This window comes from Stomoxys calcitrans, chromosome 4 (assembly GCF_963082655.1).
Source record: "Stomoxys calcitrans chromosome 4, idStoCalc2.1, whole genome shotgun sequence".
In the NCBI taxonomy this organism is placed as follows: Eukaryota; Metazoa; Arthropoda; class Insecta; order Diptera; family Muscidae; genus Stomoxys; species Stomoxys calcitrans.
In genome coordinates, this window is record NC_081555.1 from 157,829,899 (window position 1) to 157,857,133 (window position 27,235).

Genomic DNA, 27,235 nt, shown 5'->3' on the forward strand with positions numbered 1-27,235 from the left:
ACTTTTTTACACTTTTTTCTAAAGCAAGCTAAAAGTAACAGCTGATAACTGACAGAAGAAAGAATGCAATTACAGAGTCACAAGCCGTTGAAAAAATTTGTCAACGCCGACTATATTTAAAATCCGCAATTACTTTTTGGGCAACCCAATATTATTGATTGTCTCGACGTGAAGCCATCGTAGCACAGAGGTTAGCATGTCCGCCTATGACGCTGAACGCCTGGGTTCGAATCCAGGCGAGATTATCAAAAAAAATGTTCAGCGGTGGTTTTCCCCTCCTAATTCTGGCAACATTTGTGAGGTACTATGCCATGTAAAACTCCTCTCCAAAGAGGTGTCGCACTGCAGCATGCCGTTCGGACTCCGCTATAAAAAGGAGGCCCCTTATCATTGAGCTTAAAACTTGAATCGGACTGCACTCATTGATATGTGAGATGTTTGCCCTTGTTCCTTAGGGGAATATTCATGGACAAAATTTGTATTTTTGTATTGTCTCGACGTTCTGAGTCGATCCACGCCGTCTGCCGAATTCACGATAGTGGTCGAACACGAAAAACTAGCGCTTGAAATTTTGCTCCGATACTTTATTTTGAAGTAGATCGTTGGGGATTGCAAATTGGCCATATCGGTTCAGATTTAGATATAACTGCCATATAAACCGATCTCCCGATTTGGCTTCTTGAGCCCTTACAAGCCTCATTTTTGCCCGATTACTTACTGGCTGAAATGTAGCACATAGCACATGTTCTGTTATGACTTCCAACAAGTGTGCCAAGTACGGTTTGAATCGGTCCATAACCTGATATAGGTCCCATATAAACCGATTTCCCGATTTGACTTCTTGAGCCCTTACAAGCCCCAATTTTTGTCCGATTTGGCTGATATTTTGGATATATTGTTCTGTTATGACTTCCAACGAGTGTGCCATGTACGGTTTGAATCGGTCCATAACCTGATATAGCTCCCATATAAACCGATATCCCGATTTGATTTCTTGAGCCCTTACAAGCCGCACTTTATGCCCGATTTGGCTGAAATTTAGCACATAGTGTTCTGATATGACTTCCAATAAGTGTGCCAAATACAGTCCGAATCGGTCTATGACCTGATATAGCTCCCATATAAACCGATCTCCAGATTTGACTTATTAACCCTTACAACCCGCAATTTTTGCCCGATATGGCTAAAATTTAGCATGTAGTGTTCTGTTATGACTTCCAACGAGTGTGCCAAGTACGGTTTGAATCGGTCCATAACCTGATATAGCTCCCATATAAACCGATCTCCCTATTTGACTTATTGAGCCCTTTCAAGCCGCACTTTTTGCCCGATTTGGCTGAAATTTTGCATATAGTGTTCTGTTATGACTTCCAACAAGTGTGCCAAGTACGGTTTGAATCGTTCCATAACCTGATATAGCTTCCATATAAACCGATCTGCCGATTTGACTTCTTGTAATAATTTTTACGCTTTTCAAAATTTTTCTTCCGCTTTTTGTACGTCGCTGACAACAACACCCTTTACACATGTGTTTAAAAATATGATTTTACTCAGTGCGTATGTTGTTCACGTTAAAATATCAATGAACAGAAATGACATTCACAAAACATCGAAGAAAAGAAAATAACATACATTACTCAGGATGACCCTCGTCTACAAGATCGCACTTGGCGAACAACACAAGGAATACAAATTTGTCCCATAGCACAGCAGGAGGAAAAAACACTGCCAATTGGCAATTCAATATATTGCCATTAAGAGAAATATTAACATAAAAACGTACAGTAGTGGCGTATTTTCTGGCGCCACATAAATTTCATTTGGATCATAGAAAATGGCACTCGAAAAACAGAATTGGGGTTTTGGCTGGCAAAAGTGCCACCCGCATATGTGCCCTTCTTCATGTCTATGATATCTTACCTCTTCGCGCCAGTGCATGGGCGGGCATTATTTGCATTTGTGTATATCCCCTTCCTGAACTGGTATCCAAGATGGTCATAACCTCATCCGGTGTATACGAAGAATTTTCTATGTTGATATCATCTATGGAAAGTACTTGGTCGCCAACTGAAAGAGCACCGCATCTTAAAAAAAAAGAGTTGTGAAAGGGAAAGAAGAGAAAAGAAAATTAGAATTTTGTTCATTAAATAAGACTAAGATTGAAAGGGAATTTATTTTTAGTTTTAATTTATTCTTTCAACTTCAACTTACCGATCCGCTATGCTCGCTGGCAAAATACTGGCTATATAGACACCTGCCTGACTGACCTCATCGATTTTCGTATGATCCGCCAGACCAGCAGCGGCTGAATTATAATTACACAACACCAATCCCAATTTGTCATTCATGGGTCTCTCGATTTCGATTAGCAATGGGCCCATTGAAAATTCTACACTCTGCACCACCGAGACATCATATTCGATGGTGAGATTTGTATAACCCGAAATGTGGCCACCACATTTTATGATTTGTTGTGCCTCGGCCAAGGTTTTGCCAATAAGTGAAACCTGAAATAACCATTAAAAGATGGTTTAAGGCATCAATAAAAACATAATTAAAACTAAAGTTTTTCATTATGGCACCACGTTGGGCGCCAGTTGCTTGTTTCCTATTACAAACCATTCCTTCTGGATTACCAAATACATTCCTCTTGAAAATAGTTTAGAAATGTTTATCCTTCTTAATAACATGCTCATAAAACTAAATCACACACTTACATTGTCCACTCTTAGCAAGCGATCTCCTGGCTTTATCCTGCCCGTTTTATATACGGGTCCATGTGGCCGCACATGTGTCACAATCAGCGGATAATCTCCACCTCCGCGCAGTGTTAGACCCAGACAACCGCTTTCCCGTTCCACTGTTATTTGAGCCAACTTTGATGTAACACATAAACTATTTTGGGAAACTGTTGAGGCATTGTTGCCATTGATGATGATGACGATGATGGTGGTTTTGACCCATGTTCCATTTGTTGTTTGACGACGTCGAGGTGTTACATTTGTATTTCATTGGTTGATAGAGTGCATTGAAGAGTGTTGAAAGATGAGACCCAATGGCATGTGGCAGCATAGCACCCGCAGCACGCGTTGTATTATCGAACGAAAAACATGTAAAATATGAATGCAAGAGTTATGTTTTTGTGTATAGTCCAAATCCGACGAAAAGGGTCAATCATCATAGATAGGCAGCGGAGGCAACAACCACAGCAACAGTAGCATTGGTAGCATTTATCATAAGACCACCATAAACATAATGCACCAAATAAATTTTAAATTCCATAATGGGGACAAAAACAACATGAAAGAAAGAAACGATTAAGAAAAACAAATGTTATAGATTGTGGTTTAAGGCAGTATGAAAGCGTTGATATAAACTTTTTGGAAAATGTTCCATATATTTTGGAAAAACATTTTTAATGTCAAAATCTTATTGAGATTCCATTGCAGGATATTTTTCGGCTGTAGGCCATTTTGTTCAATTCTTTCTACTCAAACAATTAAAAAGGCGTTAAGTTCGGCCCGGCCGAACTTTAGATACATACCACCTCGGGTATATATGTAAAACACCTTTCGTCAAAATCCTGTGAAAAATACATACAGCGGTCAAAAAAAGTATTCATCATTCAATGTTTTTTTTTTAATAAGTCTACAAAAGACAATTGGAATAAAAACATATTAAACTAATGATGCAGTAGTGCTTGTGTGATATATATGTACACAATTTCATTGTTTTTAAAGAAAAAAATAGTATTTATTGGAACAAAAAGGGCCATTTTACAGCTGAACACAAAAAATTAAACAAAAAAAGTATTCATCATTGCAAAAAAACAAAAAATAAATAACATAATTTAAAAAAATTAATACTTTGTTATTCGACCACCGCGTCTTATAACTTCTTTTAAACGGTTTGACATCGATTGGACTAATTTAGCGGTTATATTTTGGTCTATATTAGTCCATTCCTCCATTATCACCTGTTGCATTTGACTCTTGCTCGAAAAATTGCGCGTTCTCAATTTGCGTTCGAGATGTTCCCAAAGATGTTCAATTGGGTTCAAGTCGGGACTTTGAGGAGGAGTTTTAATGACTTTGGGGCAGTTATACAGCATCCACATCTTGGTATTTAAAGCAGAATGTTTGGGGTCATTATCTTGATAATATTGAAAGTTATTACCAAGCCCAAGTTTTACAGCACTATCTTTTAAATTCCTCTTTAAAATGTCAATGTAATACTTATGATCCATTACTCCATTAATAATTTCAAGATTTCCCGCTCCTGAAGCCGCCATACACCCCCAAACCATTAAACCACCTCCACCATGTTTTACAGTAGCAACTGTGTTTCGTTCTTCAAGCTCTGTATTTGGTTTTCTGTACACTATGACCTTTCCATCGCACCCAAAAAGATTAAACTTGCTCTCGTCTGCAAAAATGACTGTTTTCCAAAATGATTCGGGCTGTTTTACATACATTTTTGCGAAGTTTAGCCTTTTCACTCGGTTTATTTTATTTATAAAGGGCTTCTTACGTGCAGTTCTTCCTCTGTAACTATGCCTTTTGAGTGTATTTCGAATTGTTTGTGTAGTAACTTCCTTCCCTAAATATTCCATAGTGTTTTTACGAAGAATGGTCGCATTTGTCTTCGGAGTTTTCTGAACTTGCCGCACTAGCCAACGCACATCTCCAACTGAAAGTGCTTTTGGTCGACCAGATCTTGGTTTATTGTCAACAGTTTTCGTTTCTGTCCACTTTCTGATGATGGATTGTATAGTAGATCGTGGTCTATTTAATATTTCACTGATAGTTTTTTGAGTTAAACCATTCCTGTGGTGTTTTATTATCAAAACTTTTACCTCATCAGAAACCTCGTTTTGCTTACGACCCATTTTGACAAAAACTATATTTTCAATGAAATTAAATATTTGCTGTCAAGGGCAAAGCCTCCTTTACTAAATAAAACAGAAAAGGGGGATTCCCAAATAATATTTGAATTTGACTTTGATGATAGCACATCAATGATGAATACTTTTTTTGTTCTGTTTTTGGTGTTATTATATAAAATTGCATTTTTTGCGCTAATTAAATTTATTTTTTAAATTTATTTTAAAACATATTATGAAAAATAAACTATTGCATAAAACTGCATTATTTGTTTACTTTAAATTTTCTTCAATTACCCAAAATAAGTGAATTTATTATCAATTTTGCTAATGATGAATACTTTTTTTGACCGCTGTACCTTATGCCCCATAGCAGCTGTATCGAAATATGTTCCGATTTGGACCGAATACTAAAAAGTACAAGCCATTCAATTCAATTGTGTATAAAAAAACATTGGTCTCTTTTGTAGCTGTATCTAAAAATAAACCGATCTGAACCTTGTACGATGTCAAAAAGATGTAACTGTGTCAAATTTCAGTAAAATCGGATTAGAAATGTGCCTTTTATGGGGTCAAGATTTTAAATCGAGACATCGGTCTATATGGCAGCTATATCTAAATCTGGAACGATTTGGGCCAAGTTGCAGCAAAATGTCGAAGAGCCTAACACAACTCACTGTGCCAAATGTGGGCGAAATCGGACAATAAATGCGCCTTTTATGGCCCCAAAACCTTAAATCGAGAGATCGGTCTATATGGCAGCTATATCCAAATCTGGACCGATCTGAGCCATATTGCAGAAGTATATCGGGGGGCTTAACACGACTCACTAACCCGAATTTCGGCGACATTGGACAATAAATGCGCCTTTTATGGGCCCAAAACCTTAAATCGAGAGATCGGTTTATATGGCAGCTATATCCAAATCTGGACCCATCTGGACCATATTGAAGAAGGGTGCCGAATGTCCTAACACAACTCACTGTCTAAAATTTTGGCGATAACGGACAATAAATGCGCCTTTTATGGCTTCAAAACCTTAAATCGAGAGATCGGTCCATATGGCAGCTATATCCAAATCTGGATCGAACTGAGCCAAATTGAAGTAGTATTTTGAGGGCCTAACACAACTCGCAGGAGGCCACCGTAGCGCAGAGGTTAGCATGTTCGCCTACGACGCTGAACGCCTGGGTTCGAAAATTGGCAAGACCATCAGAAACAATTTTCAGCGGTGGTTTTCCCCTCCTAATGCTGGCAACATTTGTGAGGTACTATGCCATGTAAAACTTCTCTCCAAAGAGGTGTCGCACTGCGGTACGCCTTTCGGACTCAGCTATAAAAAGGAGGCCCCTTATCATTGAGCTTAAAAACTTGAATCGGACTGCTCTCATTGATATGTGAGAAATTTGCCCCTGTTCCTTAGTGGAATGTCGATGGGCAAAATTTGCAATTTGCATAACACAACTCACTGTCCGAAATTTCAGCAAAATCGGATAATATTGAGTTGCCCAAAAAGTAATTGCGGATTTTTTAAAAGAAAGTAAATGCATTTTTATTACAACTTAGAATGAACTTTAATCAAATATACTTTTTCTACACTTTTTTTCTAAAGCAAGCTAAAAGTAACAGCTTATAACTGACAGAAGAAAGAATGCAATTACAGAGTCACAAGCTGTGAAAAAATTTGTCAACGCCGACTATATGAAAAATCCGCAATTACTTTTTGAGCAACCCAATAAATGTGGCTTTTATGGGCCTAAAACCCTATTTTGGCGGATCGGTCTATATGGGGGCTATATCAAGATCTAGTCCGATATAGCCCATCTTCGAACTTAATCTGCCTAAGGACAAAAAAAGAATCTGTGCAAAGTTTCAGCTCAATATCTCTATTTTTCAAGACTGTAGCGTGATTTCAACAGACAGAAGGACGGACATAGCTAGATCATCTTAGATTTTTTCCGCTGATCAAGAATATATATACTTTATACGGAATGACAAAATGAATACACTCCCATCCTTCAGTGGTGGGTATAAAAATAGCTCAGCAAAGAACTCATAAAAGCAATGCAGGCTGTGTGATGTTGCTAAGAAACATTTGATCGGCTTCTCATATCGCGAGTTCTGAATCGCCATGAATCTTCATCAGCGGGCTTTGTCAAATGGATTATGGTGCTTTACATACCAACCCAATAAGAGTAGGTTTGTAAGATTATACTTGTCTTCTATTGCGCTTGTGGAGCAAATTGTCTTTAAGAGCCCTATTCAAATTCATATGTGTGCTCTATAACCTACTCTAATTGGGTTGGTGTGTAAAGCACCATGATCCATTTGACGAAGCCCAGTGATGAAGATTCATGGTGAATCAGAATCGGTCAACTGGCTCCTAGCACCATCACACAGAAAGCCTTACTTTTAAGAGATCTGCTGGACTATTCTTTGAATAAAGTTGTAGTTGGGGTTGGTATATAAAGCACCATGATCCATTTGACGAAGCCCGCTGATGAAGACTTATGGCGAATCAGAAATAGCGATACGGGTAACCGGTCAACTGGTTCTTAGCAACATCACAGAGAATGCCTTACTTTTAAGAGTTCTTTGCAGAGCTATTCTTTGGATAAAGTTATTATAATGGGGTTGGTATGTAAAGCACCACGATCCATTTGACGAAGCCCGCTGATGAAAAACTTACGTGAAAGGACATAGCACGCCTTCATCTAGGATTTTGTGGTGAACATTTTCAAGCACAAAAATATTTCATATGAAAACATTTCATGCGAAAAAATTCATACGAAAAAATAATCATATGTGGAAAAAACTGTATTCGGTCTAAAAATGGCAATAATATAATAATCGAAATGTCCAAAATTATTCGTGTGAAAATTTTTCAACCTAAAAATTTCAATGCAAAAAATCTGTGTTTTTTTTGCGAGAAAAATTTTAACTTTGAATCACGATTACACGTTTTATCACTGTATTGAAATTGAAAAAAATTGTATGTAATAAAATTTCGTGCGAAAAAATTGTATGTAATAAAATTTCGTGCGAAAAAAATCAAGTAAAAGCGTGCTATGTTTGACCGGGCGGAATCTTGAGAACCCACCACCATGGATTCTGCTAAAATTTTTTTTCTACGTACCGAACCTCTGTCAAACCAGCAAAAAATAAAGCTTCTAGGAAGCAAACATAAATGATCAGGAAACCGGTTTACATGGGAACCATATTAGGTTATAGACTGATTTGGAACGTATTTGGCACAGTTGATGGAAGTCATAACAGAACACAGTATACAAAATTTCAGCCAAATCGGACAAAAATTGCTGCTTCCAGGGGCTCAAGAAGTCAAATCAGGAGATCGGTTTATATGGGGGCTATATCAGGTTATAGACCGATTTGAACCGTATATGGCACAGATGTTGGAAGTCATAAGAGAACACTACATGCCAAATTTCTACCAAAATCGGACAAAAATTGCGGCTTGTAAGCGCTCAAGAATTCTAATCCGATTATAGACCGATTTGTACCATACTTGGCACAATCGTTGGAAGTCATAACAGAACATTACACGAAAATTTTCGGCCAAATTGGGTTAAAATTGCGGCTTGTAAGGGATCAAGAAGTCATATCTGGAGATCGGTTTATATGGGAGCTATATCAGGTTATAGACCGATTCAGACCGTACTTGGCACAGCTACCGGAAGTCATAACAGAACATTGAATGCAAAATTTCATCCAAATCGGGCAAAAATTGCGGCTTCCAGGTGCTCATGAAGTCTAATCGGGAGATCGGTTTACGTGGGAGCTACATATATATGAATCTTAGAGTAGGAAAAATCTAGAAGAACGAAAGGCAGCTGTAGCCGATGAGTTGCCAGCAGAACTAAAGACAACGGGATAATTGGGTTCAGTAAATGCAGCTTTATATCTGGTAAAACTGCACCAAATCCTGCTAATAACCCAAGAGAAACCGACCAACACTTATCATCGTTTCGCAGGCTACAAGGTCGATTTTGTTTCAAACTAATGCAAATAACAAGTAAGAGCGTGCCAAGTTCGGCCGGGCCGAATCTTATATACCCTCCACCATAGATCACATTTGTCGAGTTCTATGCGCGGTATCTCTTTTTAGGTAGACAAAGAATATTGAGTAAGAACTGTTATGCTATTGGAGCTATATGAAGTTATAGTCCGATTCGGACCATAAATGAATGCTGAACATTGTAGAAGTCATTGTGTAATAATTCAGTTCATTCGGATAAGAATTGGGCCTTGTATGGGCTCAAGAAGCAAAATCGGGAGATCGGTTTATATGGGAGCAGTATCAAGCTATTGATCGATTAAGACCATATTACCAACACGTATGTTGAAGCTCATGAGAGAAGCCGTTGTACAAAATTTCAGCCAAATCGGATGAGAATTGCGTCCTCTAGAGGCTCAAGAAGTCAAGACCAAAGATCGGTTTATATGGCAGCTATATCAGCTATATCATACTCGGCACAGTTGTTGGATATTATAACAAAACACGTCGTGCAAAATTTCATTCCAATCGGATAAGAATTGCGCACTCTAGAGGCTCAAAAAGTCAAGACCCAAGATCGGTTTATATGGCAGCTATATCAGGTTATGGACCGATTTAAACCATACTTGGCACAGTTGTTGGATATCATAATAAAACACGTCTGGTAAAATTTCATTCCAATCGGATAAGAATTGCGTACTCTAGAGGCTCAAGAAGTCAAGACCCAAGATCGGTTTATATGGCAGCTATATCAAAACATGGACCTATATGGCCCATTTACAATACCAACCGACCTACACTAATAAGAAGTATTTGTGCAAAATTTCAAGCGGCTAGCTTTACTCCTTCGGAAGTTAGCGTGCTTTCGACAGACAGACGGACGGACGGACGAACATGGCTAGATCGACATAAAATGTCGCGACGATCAAGAATATATATACTTTATGGGGTCTCAGACGAATATTTCGAGTAGTTACAAACAAAATTACGAAATAAGTATACCCCCATCCTATGGTGGAGGGTATAAAAAAAATGTCTTTTATGAGATCAGGATCATTAATCATTTGGCCCGTTAAAGAACTTTCCTGCTAAATTTTTGAATTTGGAAATTATGTAGCATGATTTTAACAGACGGATTGACCGGCAGACGCAAGGATATCGCTCAATCGTCTTAAGCACATTTTTTGAAGTCAGCTATGAATATTGCGATGTGTTACAAACGGAGTGATGGAATGAATTTTTGATGGATAATATGTATCAAATATATTCAAAATGTGTCTGATTTTTAGCAAAGATGGAGTTTTTGTAAATAAAAATAATACTTTTAATTGCAATGGATGAAAATAACTCATATTAGATCATATGGTTCCGATTTGTCTCGGGCTTACAAGCGAACAAATTCTGAAAATGTATGGCAAAATGAAGGACAGCTTGATAGCATTGAAATGCTTGTTTTGGTTCTAAACTTACGATTCTGACATCCGTCGGTGTTGTCAGGCTCATAACCTGTAACAAAAGAATTTCAGAAAAAATGGGAACGTTAATCAAAAGAAACATCCAATTCCTGAACACATAAACGAAGCAAACTAAGGACTCTAAGCACAACAATAAAAACATGTAAAAAAGACATTAAGTTCGGCGGGGCTAAATTTTGGATACCCACCAAGTCGCTTAAATATGTATAAACAACATTTCGTCAAAATTACTTGAGCAATGCATCATTTATGAACCTATAGCAGCTATATCAAAAGCTTTTTATGTTCAAGATAGTAAATCGTATAAATTTAAAGTTTTTTCCAGGGTCCTGTAAACGATGGCCATTTGGCTGATGTTCTTTTTCATTGGGGGCATACCTATCTCTTTATTAGGCGGTATGAAATAAGGCCCCAGCAATAAAGACCCAAACGAAAAATGATATACCGAACTTCGAACTTGAATCTTGGCTTCGAATCATAATATCAGATTCGTACGCTGTCGTCAAACCTTTCGTTTAGGTTAGGCTAGGTAAGGTTAAAAAGAGGGTGCAGATATTAATCCTCCCCATGCCATAGTGGCACATACACCTAAGCCAGTTATCAGTTTGTTGTGCGTTCTACAAAGTATAAAGTAACCTCTAAAAAGAAAATTTTAAGTTAGGAATTTCATGCGACTTACAAAATCCTTAGTTGTTTCCAATACCACTCCCCTAAGTTGGTTCATATCTGGTATTGTGTCCCAACCTAAGTGCCGGTATCTGTTAGACGCGAAAACCGGGCAATGACAAAGGAAATGCTCCAACGTTTCATCATCTTCCCCGCATGCTCCGCACATGCTATCACTTGCCGCACCGATTTTACATAAGTGAGCTCGAAGTCCTATGTGTCCCGTTATGATACCTATAGCTATACTGACCTGCTTCTTACTTGCTTTCAGTAATTGCCTTGTCATCTCACGATCTGGATCCCTCCATAGGATTTTCGCCGTCCTACAGACTGCTTCGCTGTTCCACAATGTTGCATGCGCATTCGTCGCCCAATCCCTTAACTTGGATTGCGTCGACCCGAATAGCTTCAAGTTAACCAAGTTCATTGACGGCAGTCCTCTGGCCTTCACCGCCAAATTGTCTGCCCTTTCATTTCCCCTTACTCCGTTATGGCCCGGCACCCAAATGATGCGGATTTTACCACATTATGGTAAGGCAGTCTAAAACAGATCTCAGTCCCTGTGTTTTCAATGGCCCAGACTGTCCTCTAGCTTTGATCTATCCGTGTAATATGATCTTCCAGATGGCAATACTATGGTACCGTCAATCCAAGACTGAGCCGATGGCAACAGTGGCTCGCACTCGACTTCAAGGTTCATCTCAGGTATCCGATCGGAAACCTCTTCCCTTCCTTTCAGGTTTCCTATCGTCGTCTCGATTATACCGCGATGGTATGACTGGTCCCATCCTATATCCATTCTCCCATCCCCTTAACTCTCATAGCCGCAGTGGCTGCCTAATACTTAATCTGTATGTCAATGGGTCGGATATCTAGAATAGTCTCCAGTACTCTAGTGGGCGTGGTCCTCATCGCTTGCATGCTGTTTGTATTTGAGCAGTTCGCTGGATGTCCTACTCTTTATCATGGTGTCCACAATACGTTCCATGGTTTTGAGTAGAAAGGACGTAAGGCTTATGGGTCTGTAGGCCTTTGGTGTCGCATAACTTGCCTTGCCGGACTTCGGTATAAACACCACCCTTGCCTTCTGCCAGGCTTTCGGAATATATGCATGTCTTAGGCATGCTGTGGAAATATTGTCCAGATGAGGTGCCAGATAGTCTGCCTCTTACTGTATTCCATCAGGTCCGGGTGACTTAAATGGTTTGATGCTCCTCAAGGATTCCTTTACCATAAATTCCGTAATTATAAACCTTCGATCAACGTCATTATTCCAAGATTCCGATGTCTCAGTGAGTCCCGTCGTATCCTGTGGAAAATGAGTTTTCATCAAAGCCTCAACATGTCCTCCGTTGTCTCTGCTCTCACTCCAATGTCGTCTACTAAAGTTTCAGTTTGAACATGGGTTTTTGAGAGAAACTTTTTTATCTTGGCGGCATCATTAACGCTATCAACCTGTTCGCAGAAAAGCTTCCAGGAGGCACGATTTGCCGCTCTGTTAATTTTACTGCATTCCTTCAGCCGTGTGTAATACACATCCCAATAAACTTCCTCGTTTTTACGACGAGCTCTGTTAAAAAGTCTTCGGACCTATTTTCCAATATTGCGAATCTCTCCGTTCATCCAGGGGTTTTCTTGGGCTGATTTCCTTTTGCGAAGAGTACAACTATCTTCGAAGGACCCCATCAGCGTAGTCGTAATCCTGTTGACATTTTCGTCAATGTCTTTTATGCTTGGACAATCTAAATTATCTTGGCCAAGTCTTCTTCTGAGTAGCCTTCCGAATTTTGTCTAGTTGGGTTTAAACTTATTTCGGAAGCTTATCGGATTGGGCGCTGGCTGTGCTATACTAAACCTAATGTAGCGATGGTCGGAGAAAGAGTATTCCATGGAGACCCTCCAATCCTGAGTCCCCTCCAATCCCTCATCGATAAGATTTTCCGAACATATCGTCATATCTCATACTTCTTCCCTAATCCTATCAACAAAGGTAGCGGTGTTACCAATATTAAGTGTTATTAGGTCTTTAGTATTCAAGAACTCGGCTTGGTCCCGCTTATAAGTGTTGGTACTACCCCACGAAATGTGGTGGTACCTCGTGGTACCTAGTACCTCGTTTCCTGTCTGTATTGCTTTTCTCACCAGCTTTTCTCACCAGCTTTTCTCTCGTTGCAGCTCCGACGTGGGTGGAGGTGTCGGATAGTCGAAAGGCAGAAAAAGTGATGCCAGGTATGCTCCACCGTCTCCCCATCTCACCACGGTTGCATCCAACGTTGACAACTCTGGGGAAAATATATAATTAACATTTTTATGACAAATAACGCAGGTCCTCGACCGAGTACCAGTGTTAGCATAGAATGACCTTTCGTTTGAGTCCCATATTTTCCGATTGGCAAACATAACTTTTTTTACATTCAGACTTGGGTCAGATTGTCAAATATCATCCCTATGAGTTAGAAATCATACACCCAAGTGATGTTTTTGGGTTGGGGCAGACCTCCTGACATTGAAGGGCAAATTTTTTTATCAGATACCCACATTGTTCCAAGCGGCTAATATTACTTTGGGGTAGATTTGGGAATGGGGTGTTCTCCCCGAGTGGATCGACTTAAATTTTTTTTAGTAAATTAATGTTTATCAGTTGCCCTAACATTGCAGACATAATTTCTCTAAAATCGGGGCAAACATTAGGGTAAAGGGACAGTCCGCCCCCACCTTCACATATCAGAAACATAAAGGACTCTTTTATTTACCGGGTGCTTGAATCTATATTGCGTGATAGTTCTAGGAAAATCTAATAAATCGTTTTTGAGTCTATACAGAAGAAAATATTCACTTTATTTAATTTGACTATAATTGCTGTATACTATCGTTCCACAGTGTTTCAACATGTGGCTGTCCATGCATTCATGTGCAAATGTTGCTAAAGTTACGCTATCAACATATGGTGCTAAAGTAATAACAGCAACAAATGTTGCCGTAATCCCAATGTTTAGATACAATATTGTACCAATCTCCCTCAACATTTCTTAATATCAAAAAATAATCAATTCAATTTCATTTATTTTGTCAACATGTATATTATTTACATCTATTAACCCCATGCTGGCAACAAAACGACACAGGAGTATAGAAAATGTTGTTCGATTCGCTTTACTACTTCTACTACTACAACTACTCACTGTATTCGGGCAGGGAATATTCAATTTCAACAACTGCAGGACCATCTGCTGAGCCACCGCCACACAGCATGCTCATGATGTGCTGATTCGTAAGGCCAATGGTGGAGATGCCATCGATTTGATGTAGACGATCGCCGGGCGCTAGGAAATCCGCAGCATGACCCAATGGACTGAGCGTTGCGATAACAGGTGGATACGAAAGGTCGTTGCGTTCTGTAAAAGGGGGAAAAAATAAACAAAACAAAGCAGAGGCCCATTAATAAGGAATTTTATACCAACAACAACTTACAGACTAAAATAAACAATAAGAAATGTAAATAAACGCAAAATCGGAAGCACAAAAACTATGGGCGGAAGAAAAGAGTGCTTGCAGAAGTGAGTGCACTAGGGTTGCTATTCTTGCTTAGTAAGTTTAAGAACATGTCTAGAGTGGCATAACCCAAATAAAACGATTTTTGCAGAAAACGCAAATGAACAAAGAAAATTTAAACAAATATTTTCGATATCAATATGAAATTTTTAAACTAGCCAAACCATGATAGGAAACTTATTTATAAACAATCAACTCAAAAATTGCATATTTTGAGTTATTCCACTCCTCAAGTACATGAGCGCTATATTCTGGAATACTGTTTAAATTGTAATGGCGTCTATGTCTCGTTGCTGCATGTTTTTGTTTTCCCTTGAATAGCTGCAGCTTGGGTACAATTTCAATTTATACAATTAAAAATGTAACATACTCGATGCGTCCCAAAAGTTTTTCTTAAACAAAAAATCCAATCAAAACTGATGCCAAATAATATTTTTTTTTTTGTTGTTTTGTAAAAAAATACTTTTTTTCTTGCTTACTTTTCGTTCATCATTTGTACAGCGTCGACAGATTTTCACTTCCGTTACATTGTGGTCTGGCGCTATGATGTTGCGGTAATGTGTGGGAGTAGGCATGGCATTTTGAATTTAGTATAGGATTTGTTACAGACACACAAGGAGATTAAGGGTGATTTAGAAAAACATTGAACGTGAGTCAGTTCAGTGACTAATTCGTTTTTAAGCAAAGAAGAAACTTGCAACTGAAATTGAAATTACCCCTTTTGCCAATATGAATGTGCTTAGCCACCCTAATATTTTTGCACCAGACATTTGAAAGAGCTAATGGCCACTAATAAAAAAAATGCATGAAATTGCAAAGACCACCTTAGGTTAAGGGGAACATTTCGTATATACTCCTCTTGACGAATGAAATGTGTATTAATTTCATATGACGAATAATTTTCTGTGCAAGTGCCAATTTTCTTGAATGTTTGCCTAATTTTTGGATACAGTCTGTTAGTTTAATTACAAAGAAAATATTTATTTGGACGTTTTGTATTAGAAATTGAAAAAAAGAAACAATTGTTGGATAAAAGCATAAACAAAACTAAAAACCTCAAAATTTCTACCAACATTCAAATATAGTATAATAATATTTGGAGATTTTCAGACTCGTGATCAAATATCCAATACAAGCATCCCGAGGGTCCGCTTCGCTACCCCCGTTTTCGACACCCCCCTTTTTAGTGCAAGTCTTGCAAAAACTTATGTAGTCACTCAGTTTAAAAGATTATGAAGTTTTGTAATAAATCATTAAGTTGCCTAATATATTGGGTTGCCCAAAAAGTAATTGCGGATTTTTTAATAGAAAGTAAATGCATTTTTAATAAAACTTAAAATGAACTTTAATCAAATATACTTTTTTTACACTTTTTTTCTAAAGCAAGCTAAAAGTAACAGCTGATAACTGACTGAAGAAAGAATGCAATTACAGAGTCACAAGCTGTGAACAATTTTGTCATCATATATTGTATATCATAGTTGTACCTACATGGCAAATTTCGTATCTCAAGCTCCACCTGTCAAGAAAGTACCAAATAGTACCGATTTTGATACCAAAATGTTCGAATTGTGAAAAGATCATTTAGTCGCCCATCATATATTTCTAAGTTTTACCTACATGCCAAAATTTAGACCTCCAGCTTCATCTGTAAAGAAAGTGCCAAATGGTACCAATTTTGGTACCAAAATGTATGATTTTTAACAGATCATTTAGTTGTACCTACATTCTTAGTTGTACCTACATTCCAAATTTCCAACCTCTAGCTCCATCTATGAAGAAAGTACAAAGTGGAACCAATTTTGGTATCAAAATATGAGAGGGACTCATTTAGCCACCCATCACATATATCTCTGTTGTACCTACATCCGAACAGAAAGTACCAAATCGTACCAAAATGTACGAATTTTTAATAGAACATTTAGTCTCCCATCACATCTATCATAGTTGTGCCTACATGTCAAATTTCGTATCTCAAGCTCAATCTGTCAAGAAGGTACCAAATATTGGGTTGCCCAAAAAGTAATTGCGGATTTTTCATATAGTCGGCGTTGAAAATTTTTTTCGCACTTTGTGACTCTGTAATTGCATTCTTTCTTCTGTCATTTATTAGCTGTTACTTTTAGCTTGCTTTAGAAAAAAAGTGTAAAAAAGTATATTTGATTAAAGTTCATCCTAAGTTTTATTAAAAATGCATTTACTTTCTTTTAAAAAATCCGCAACTACTTTTTGGGCAACAAAATAGTACCAATTTTTGGTACCAAAATGTTCGAATTGTGAAAAAATCATTTAGTCACCCATTGCATATTTCTAAGTTTTGCCTACATGCCAAGTTTTAGACCTCTAGCCTTATCTGTAAAGAAAGTACCAAATGGTACCAATTTTGGTACCAAAATTTACGAATAGTAAAAAGATCATAGTCACCTATCACCATACATTTCCTAGTTGTACCGGCTTGCTATATATCAAACTTCTAGCTCCATCTGTAAAGAAAGTACCAAATGGTACCAATTGGGGTACTAAACGTTTTTTCCCGTTACCAGTACTATTTTTCCATTTTTTCTTTTCTGTCATCTTTTCTGTCTTTTAAATCAAATTTCAAAATTTTACCTCTATCCATCGGCCCTGAACACAGTTCATCCATTTCGTACTTTTTTGGTACTTTTTAGTACCTAAATGTACAAATTTCCAAAAACACTTATTGTCACCCAATTAAAGTTGTCATAGTGTATCTAAGTTTCAAAATTCAGAGCTCTAGTTCAATTTACAAAGAAATTACGTAATAGTACCAATTGCGGTACTAAACGTACTATTTCTCTCACTTCCGGTACGATTTCCCAAAATTTAACAAAACTTGTTTTTGAGACCCTCTTTAGTTTGAGCCCAAGAAAATAATTCTAGTCCTTTCCGTTCGCACTGGGCAAATATGTACCATTTCGCACTTTTTAGTACTTTTTAGTACCTAATCGTTCGAATATCCCATAGTAGAAGTCTTTGTGCAAATTTCAGCCAAATCGAATAAGAATTGTGCCCTATAGGGGTTCAAGAAGTAATATCGGGAGATCGGTATATATGGAAAGGAAATAAGCTTATGAATCGATGCATACCATGAAGGTCGCAGAAGAAGTCGTGGTGCAAAAAATTTTAGCCAAATCGGATAACAATTGCGCCCTCTATGGGGCTCAAGAAGTATAATTGGGAAATCAATTTATATGACAGCGTGCCGCAGTGCAACACCTTTGTCGTCTCAGAATGTCAGATATGGGGCCGCAGATCAATTATTCGAGGTGTTACAAACGAAATGGCGAAATTAATATTGCCCCATCCTTTGCAGAGGGTATCAAAAATACATTAAGTTCAGCCGGATCGAAATAGGGTACTAAATTTTTTGATATCTGAAGGGGGCGGACCCTCCCCCTTACCCTAATTTTCAGAAACGCCAGATCTCGGAGATGGGTGATGCGATTTAAGAGAAATGTTGTGTGCTCTCATATAGTACCTTAAAAATAAAAATTTGGTATCCAAATTTCGGATGGGGTACCTAGGGGGTCTCCCCACCCCAAAACCTACCAAATATATATATATATACACCAATCACCACAATATGGGACTCAAATGCAAGGTATTTAAGATTAGAAAACGTATCTGATATCCAATTGTCGGACCAAGTGTTTGGGGGACCACCCCAACCTGACCATGGCAAATGGGGCTTACTGACCATGGCAAAATGGGGCTTAAATAAAAGGCATTTGAGTGTAGAATACGAGTCTGATATTCAAATGTGGTACCAAGTGTTTGGGGGACCGCCCATCCCCGAGAATATACCCCAAAGAAGAAAAATTTATGACCATAGCAATATGGGACTCAAATGAAAGGTCTTTGAAAGTAAAGCACGAATCTGATATCAATGTTCGGGAAAAGTGTCTATGGGGCCACCCCACCCCCACAACACCACCCAAATATGAAGTATTTGCTGATATTGCAATATGAGACCCAAATAAGAGGTATTTTTGAGTAGAACACGAATGTGATATATATTTTGAAGGCCAAGTCACTGAGTGGCCGCCCCATAACCAAAAACACTCCCCAAACCGGACATGTTTGTCGACTATGAAAAAATGAAGGGTATTTGGGAATAGACCTTGAATCTGATCTAGGGGACGTCCCACCACCATAACAACCCTCAAGTAGGACGTATTTCGCTCACCTGGACAATTTGGGTCTTCAAGACGGTAGAGCAGGATATTCATAGTTTCTAGGGCTCATACCCCAAACCGGACACATTTGCTGTCTTTTTCGATAAGGGGTTCAAGTGAATGGTATTTGAGATTTGAAAACTAATTTGATATCCAATGTTGAGGCTAATGGCAATATGGGGTTCAAATATAAGAGAATAGAGCACGTTGATGATGTATTTTCAGTGTTTGGGAGACCATCCCACTGCCCAAAACACTCCTAAATGTGGGGCTTAAATGAAAGGGAATTGTGGGTAGAGCAAGAATTGATACCCACTTTCGGGACAAATTTTCTGGGGGTCTACCCCTTCCCCAAAATACCCCACAAACACCACACTGGTGGTTTAGGGTATACAAATTGAAAGCTTCAAAATTATAAAAATGTTTAAGTTCTCCAAGTGTATGTCTGTAAACACTAGCCCATGTCTAGACATTTTGGTCTATTCTTTGTAGTATATAGCATACATTGTATAATTCACATTTATTTGGCGTTTTTCGCTGTTTTGTTGATTTTTTTCTGCCATGCTGACGGACGACAACGTTAAATTATGAATATTTGAATGTTTTTCATCACCATGGCTATGATTTTTGTCGTATTTGTTTTTCTTGCTCGTCTCGCGCCAAGGGTTGGTTGACTAATTTATTGCCAAATTAAAATATCATAATTATGTCAGTCGGGCCAAAGGAAAACAACATTCACATGCGATAATTTACTTTTGAAAATGGTGGAAAATATGTTAAAGATATTCTTTGCTCCACTACCTTAGCGATTAGGAAAGATGCTGGATATGGAGGGTATGAAACATGGAAAACCATGTAGAACAAGCATTTAACAAACCATCTGATGGCATAAAATAAAATGAAATATAAAACAAATTGAATAAAATAAAATATAATAAAAAAAATACGTAATTTTTCAAAAACAGAAAAAGTTAGAAATGTGCTTATATCAGCAGTCCTTGTTTATTTTTTTGAAGTTACATTTTTAATTAAAAATTTCCCTGTATCAACTTTTGAAAAACTTAAGTTTATACGTTCAACACGTTTTGTTCCATAAACATTTTTCTAATGTTTCAATTTTTTCTAATACGTGCAAATCTACTACGAAAAAATGTAAATACTTTGATATATGGTTTTATTGAGATTTCACAATTCTTTTAATATTTGCCGAAATATAAAGTTTGTACATACCCCATATATCCCAATAATCTGTCATATGACTGGCCTTCTGCGTCATATAAAACTATATCAAAATCGTTTGTTAATATTGAGCTTAATTATTTTTTTATTATATTTGTCATTAACTTTTTCTCCTTTGAACAAAAAACACAAAATAAGATTATAACGATTTAATGGGGATGCTTTAGGACTGTACATTGTGGAAAACTGTGTTTTATGATCATCTGCAATGATTTATGGTGACAGTTTGGAACAGAGCAAACAATACAAAGGAATTGTTGCGTAGATGGATTATATTTTATTAACAGAGAAGTGGGAGTTTGGTTTTTGTTAAAGGGGTTTTGTAGTATCACATTGCAAAAAAATAAGGAGTTGTGTAGCATCAATTGGCATATAATAGTTGCAGCTACATCACCGGTTAAGATGACAAATTTAGGACCAATGTTGTATCCCTGCTTCATGGTAAATACTAAATGTTTCTTCATCCATCCCATTTTTATATCGCCCTTATGAAACAAATTCTTTACTATGGTCTATATAAGAGCAAACTTAGCGAAGCATAACACATCATCTAGTAAAAAATAATAGGAAACAAGTAAGAGCATGCTAAGTTCGGCCGGGCCGGGCCGGACCGAATCTTATATACTCCCCACCATTGGTCGCATTTGTCGAGTTCAATGCGCGGTATCTCTTTTTAGACAAACATAGAATATTGAATAAGAACTGTTATGCTATTGGAGCAATATCAAGATATAATCCGATTTGGACCATAAATGAATGCTGAACATTGTAGAAGCCATTGTGTAATATTTCAGTTCATTCGGATAAGAATTGCGCCTTGTAGGGGCTCAAGAAGCAAAATCGGGAGATAGGTTTATATGGGAGCTGTATCAAGCTATTGATCGATTCAGATCATATCAGACACGTATATTGAAGGTCATGAGAGAAGCCGTTGTACAAAAAAAATTTTCAGCCAAATCGGATGAGAATTGCGTCCTCTACAGGCTCAAGAAGTCAAGATCCCAGATCGATTTATATGACAGCTACATCAGGTTCTGTACTGATTTACGCCATACTTATCACAGTTATTGGAAGTCATAACAAAACACCTCATGCAAAATTTCAGTCAAATCGGATGAGAATTGCGCGCTGTATTGACTCCAGAAGTCAAGACCCAAGATCGGGTTATATGAGAGCTATATCAAAGCATGGACCGATTAAAACCATACTTAGCGTAATTATTCAAAATTTCAGTTAAATCGGACGAGAATTGCGCCCTCTAGAGGCTCAAGAAGTCAAGACCCAAGATCGGTTTATATGGCAGCTATATCAAAACATGAACCGATTAAAATCATACTTAGCGTAGTTGTTGGAAGTGCTACCAAAACACTACGTGCAAAATTTGAGTTAAATCGGACGAGAATTGCGCCCTCTAGAGGCTCAAGAAGTCATGACCCAAGATCGGTTTATATGGCAGCTATATCAAAACATGGACCGATTTGGCCAATTTACAATACCATCCGACCTACACTAATAAAAAGTATTTGTGCAAAATTTCAAGCGGCTAGCTTTACGATCAAGAATAAATATACTTTATGGGGTCTTAGACACATATTTCGAGGTGTTACAAACAGAATGACGAAATTTGTATACCCCCATCCTATGGTGGAGGGTATAAAAATACAAATTTGATGCCAAATTCATGTTGTTTAACAGACAACATGGATATGGTGCCATAAAACAACTTCTTATGTTCTTTATGCATTTACTATTACAAGTTGCAACGAAACTTTGGTCGAAACGCAGTGCTAGCCATAATGGAAGGGGGTGCATGGTACATGCTGCAGTAACTTGATTTTTTTTAGTACATATTCTCCTTGTTAGTTAGGTATATTAGGGTGGATCAATTTCAGTGGATCAAAACAAGGAACCACCAAATGGTTTTCTAAATGGAAATCTACAACGAATACTAAAAAAATTTGCAAAAGAAACCTTAGGTCTAAAATTAAAATAGAGCTTGCTGCGCCTAGTCTGGAAAATCCTTGGCTATATCCGTGGTTTCTTTTTATGTCGTTTGTTGGTTTGTTCTTCTTTTGTGATCAAGGTGGAGGCCGCATATTTTATACAATCAATCACTAAAATTTTCACATATCACTTTTTTAGCCTAACACATAAGATATGAACTTTGGTAAAAATCGATTCAGTTTTCGATGTAGCTCCCATCGTGACCCAAGCTTTCATTTGGAATGAGTCTACCTGAAGGCTTTGAGTTACCCAAGTTTATAACGACAGTCCTCAGGTCTTCACTGCCAAATCGTCTGCTATTTCATTCCAGAAAGAGCAGACGATGGATTGTGCCATCCTCAGAGATGGCGTTAAACTGCTTCTTACACTCCAAGACTGTTCGTGATCTTACTGTCCTTGTTAATAATGCCCTTATGGCCAGCTTACTGTCTGTCAAGATGTTCAATCTCGACGTCCTCGTGATAACACTACACCACATCGCCCAGATCTGCGCCAGGCAGTCGAAAACAGATCTGAGTCCCTGAGTTCTCAATGAGACACCAGGCTCACTTTGTCTTTTAGCTTTGATCCAACTGTGTAGCATGAGCTCCCAGATGATAATACCAGAGTTCCGTCAATCCAAGACCAATCGGAAAGTCCTTCTATTCCATCCAGGTTTACTATAGTCGCCTCTATTATATAGCAAAGGCGTGACATGCTTCTATCTTCTATCCAATATCCTCTCGCTTTAAGTCTCATAGCCGAAGAGGCTGCCTCATACTTAATTTGGATGTCTATGTCTTTGTATGTCTTGAATAATCTCCAGTGGATCACGAGTTGTGGTCCTCATCGCAGTGCTCCAAACTACTTAGGCGTGAGTAAGTATTGGTATATTCACACTCCTGTAAAGACACTAGACTATCCCCAGATTCAGACCCCCGTTTGGAACCTACACCCAGAAAAATTAGTCTGCTGATTTCAGCAATCACTGTCTGCTGATATTAAATTAAAAATTTTGAACTTTTAAATAAATCCATTCAAAATTTTTGAACTTTGAAAAAAAATTTTAAAAAAAATTGCCAATTTTGGTCGCAAATTTTTTGTTCAAAAGCATATATTAAAAAGTTGTTGTTTTTTTGCCTGCTGTTATTTAATTTCAATCAAAAATGAGCATATTGTAGAAAATTTGAAAAAATTATAGTTATGTGCTTGTAAAATTGAAAAATAAGATGGAATACAACATTTTTTAAATATTTAAGACATTTTCAAGCTTTGTTTAACTTTTCGAAATTTGAAAACAGCAGGAAATGTTTGCTGTTTTAGCAAAAAATTACTACTGTCCCATTTTCAGCAGATTTTCTGCTGTTTCAGCAAATATTTTTGCTGTTTTAACTAACAAATTTCTATGAGTGTACGGCCCTCCTACATAGTGCCCAACATCTTTGAGCCTTCTCGTTATGCTGCTGAATATGACACATACAATTCAGTTTCCTATCCAAGATCACTTCTAAGTATTTGATCTTGTCAGATATCAAAATCTGTCTATTGGAGAAACTTGGTGCCTTAAATTGGCCCACCTTCATCTTCCACGTGTAGAGGCAGATTTCTGTCTTCTCTGGGTTAACATTGAGACCCCTAAGTCTAGCCTAGCCGTATGCAATCTGCTTTCTTTCGGCCCTTCTGCATAGATGGTTCGGTACCTTACCCTTTAGAAGTATTACAATATCGACTGCATAGCATACGGATTCAAATCCCTGCTCAGTCAGCATCTATAATAGGTAATTTATGGTGGTCACCCATAGGAGTGGTGATAAAATGCCCGCCTGTGACGTTCCACCTGTTCCTTAGCATATGGTTTATGCAGTTTCTAAGGAGCAGGTCCACCCGGTAGTGGTGCAGGGATAGGATCAGTATATCGGTCCGCACATTGCTAAAATCTCCCTCGATGTCAGCCAATCGACAAACGCCATTGTGTACGTCTTGGCATCGATGGTAAGAATTGGGCAACCCTTGTTTGCAATCTGCCAACTGACAGCTCTGTCGTAAAGCTTGATATTTTTGAGGTTATACGCACTCAGAACGTTTTGACATACGAGCGCTATTTGTGTTGTTTACAGTAACTTCAAAGATTCATCTGAAATTAAATCGTGAAGATTTTTGTGCGATTTTTTTTTACAACATTCGACGTGGATTAGCTCAACAACAGTGCATTCAATTTTTGGCGATGAAGCTCCATCAAGGAGCAGTGTTGAGCGATGGTATATTGAATTCAACCGAGGTCGCAGATCACTCTAAAACGAATTTCGTGGAGGTCGTCCAAAATCAGTTGTTGTTCCAAAAACCATTGATGCTGTACCCCAACGGAAATTGCAAGATCGTAATGTGACCTATCGTGAGATTGAGACAACCTTAGGCATTAGTGGAACCAGCATATATTCAACATTGCATGAACATTTGACTGTCAAAAAATTTGTTCGCGTTGGATCCCACACAATTTGTGATCTAGCCATTTCCGTCTATCTGTCCGTCCGTCTGTCGAAAGCACACTAACTTTCGAAGGCGTAAAGCTAGACGATTGAAATTTTGCACAAATATATCCTATTAATTTAGGTCGGTTGGAATTGTAAATGTGCCATATCGGTGCATGCTTTGATATGGCTGCCATATAAACCGATCTGGGGTCTTGACTTCTTGAGCCAATAGAGGGCGCAATTCTTATCCGATTGGAATGAAATTTTGCACGACGTGATTCGCTACGACTTCCAACAACTATGCCAAGAATGGTTCAAATTGGTCCATAACCTGATACAGCTGTCATATAAACCGATCTTGGGTTTTGACTTCTTGAGCTTCTAGAAGGCGCAATTCCTATCCGATTTGGATGAAATTTTGCACGACGTGTTCCGCTATGACTTCCAACAACTGTGCTAAATTAGGTACACATCGGTCAATAACCTGATATAGCTGCCATATAAACCGATCTTGAATCTTTACTTCTTGAGCCACTAGAGGGCGCAGTTTTTATCCGATGTGAATGAAATTTTGCACGAAGTATTTTGTTGTGATATCCAACAACTGTACCAAGTACGATTCAAATCGGTTCACAACCTGATATAGCTGTCATATAAACCGATCTGGTTTATGAGCTTCTAGAGGGCGCTATTCATATCCGATTTGTCTGCATTTTTGCACGACGTATTTTGTTATGACTTTTAACAACTGTGCCAAAAAAGGTTCAAAACGGTTCATAACCTGATATAGCTGCCATATAAACCGATCGGGAATCTTGACTTCTTGAGCCTCTAGAGGGCGCAATTCTTATCCGATTCGAATGAACTTTTGCACGACGTGTTTTGTTATGCTATCCAACAACTCTGCCAAGTATGGTTCAAATCGGTTCATAACCTGATATAGCTGCCATATAAACCGACCTTAGGTCTTGAATTCTTGAGCCTCTAGAGGGCGCAATTCTTCATCCGATTTGAATGAAATTTTGCACGACTTGTTTCGCAAAACAATAACAAAACGTTCAATAACCTGATATAGCTGCCCTATTAACCGATCTGGGATCTTGACTTCTTAGGTCTTCTGACGAACTTAGGTCTTGAATTCTTGAGCCTCTAGAGGTCGCAATTATTATCCGATTTGCCTGGAATTTTGGACGACGGATCCTCTCACGACCATCAACATACGTGTATATTATGGTCTGAATCGGTCTATAGCCTGATACAGCTCCCATATAAATCGATCTCTCTAGTTTACTTCGTGAGCCCCCAAAGGGCGCAATTCTTATTCGAATTGGGTGACATTTTACACAGGTCTTCAACATATATTTGGTTGCCCAAAAAGTAATTGCGGATTTTTCATATAGTCGGCGTTGACAAATTTTTTCACAGCTTGTGACTATGTAATTGCATTGTTTCTTCTGTCAGTTACTTTTAGCTTGCTTTAGAAAAAAATTGTAAAAAAAGAATATTTGATTAAAGTTCATTCTAAGTTTTATTAAAAATGCATTTAATTTCTTTTAAAAAATCCGCAATTACTTTTTGGGCAACCCAATAATTTAATTGTGGTCCGAACCGGACCATACGTTGATATCGCTCTAATAGCAGAGCAAAACTTTTCTTTTATCCTTTTTTTGCCAAAGAAGAGATGCCAGGAAAAGAACTCGACAAATGCGATCCATGGTGGAGGGTATATAAGATTCGGCCCGGCCGAACTTAGCACGCTCTTACTTGTTTTTTTTTTCTGTTCTCTAATCTGGAAATATTACAGGCAATGTTCACGGGCAAATTTGCATTTTACCTTTTATTATCATGAATATTGTAGCTCCAGTCCACTCTTTCAGTGTCTAAGGCAATGTGTGACACATGCTCCTAGTTGCTGCCAGAGTAAAGATAGAGATCCCTTAATCTGAATGTAATTGGTACCAGCAATTTGTCTAGTCACAATATTCAAAGGCTTAAAGTTCATTGTATCAGTTGAAGTGGCGTCCACCAGATCACAACACCATATAGCATTTTAAGTCCGTCAATTGCAATTACAGCCAACGCATGACATGAGTTTGAAACCCCCAAACGAATCCCACGAATAGCACTCTTGCAGGTGTATAGGGCATGATGCACAAACATGGTTATGAAAAGGAAGTTTCTAATCATTGAAATAAAAATCTGGTTGGGTATCATTCTTCATGTAGCCCTAAATTTATAACCTCATTTGAATCCCTCTGAAATGATGAGCACATTTTTTGAAAACACGTGTTAGTCGGAAGTAATTAAAGACACTCAGATATTTTTGATGTTAATATTTAAACATATTTTATGATTATTGGGAAATAAAATTAAAAGTGAGATATTTTTTTTTAAATTATAATAATCATTAGCACTTTATGAGAGAGTGTTTTCTGAAGTTTTCATTTATCAGAATTTTTAAACAAATTAAGATATGAACTATTCAAGGCTGTCTTTACTTCAAAAAACAAAAACCAATAAAAATCTACTTCCAAAAAAAAAAAAAAAAAAAAATATGAAAACCGAATTCAGGGTCATGAAGGTAGGTCAATTGAAATGGAACATTTTCCAAACCTCTCAAAATCCATTGCACTTGAAAATGTAATCTCTAGAAACCCAGAGCAGTCTACAAACTACAAGTGCATGATGTTTTTATAATTTGTTGATAAAATCATGTTCCAACAAAAAAAAACGCATATTTCAAAACAACGGCTGCC

The 27,235-nt window shown here is 37.8% G+C and overlaps 1 protein-coding gene across 7 annotated transcripts in view; it reads right to left on the minus strand.

Annotated features, from left to right (window-relative positions):
- LOC106081894 (glutamate receptor-interacting protein 1) overlaps positions 1–27,235 on the minus strand; it is a 159,570-nt gene that overhangs the window by 24,807 nt on the left and 107,528 nt on the right. For 6 of the 7 annotated variants that reach the window (XM_059367446.1, XM_059367445.1, XM_059367444.1 and 3 more), the window contains 5 exons: positions 14,221–14,433; positions 10,368–10,403; positions 2,718–2,908; positions 2,212–2,507; positions 1,921–2,084 (listed from right to left, as the gene is read on the minus strand). In XM_059367446.1, coding sequence (XP_059223429.1) covers positions 1,921–2,084; positions 2,212–2,507; positions 2,718–2,908; positions 10,368–10,403; positions 14,221–14,433 — 900 coding nt within the window. The remainder of the gene's footprint in view (positions 1–1,920; positions 2,085–2,211; positions 2,508–2,717; positions 2,909–10,367; positions 10,404–14,220; positions 14,434–27,235) is intronic. The other variant, XM_059367447.1, reaches the window with a different exon arrangement.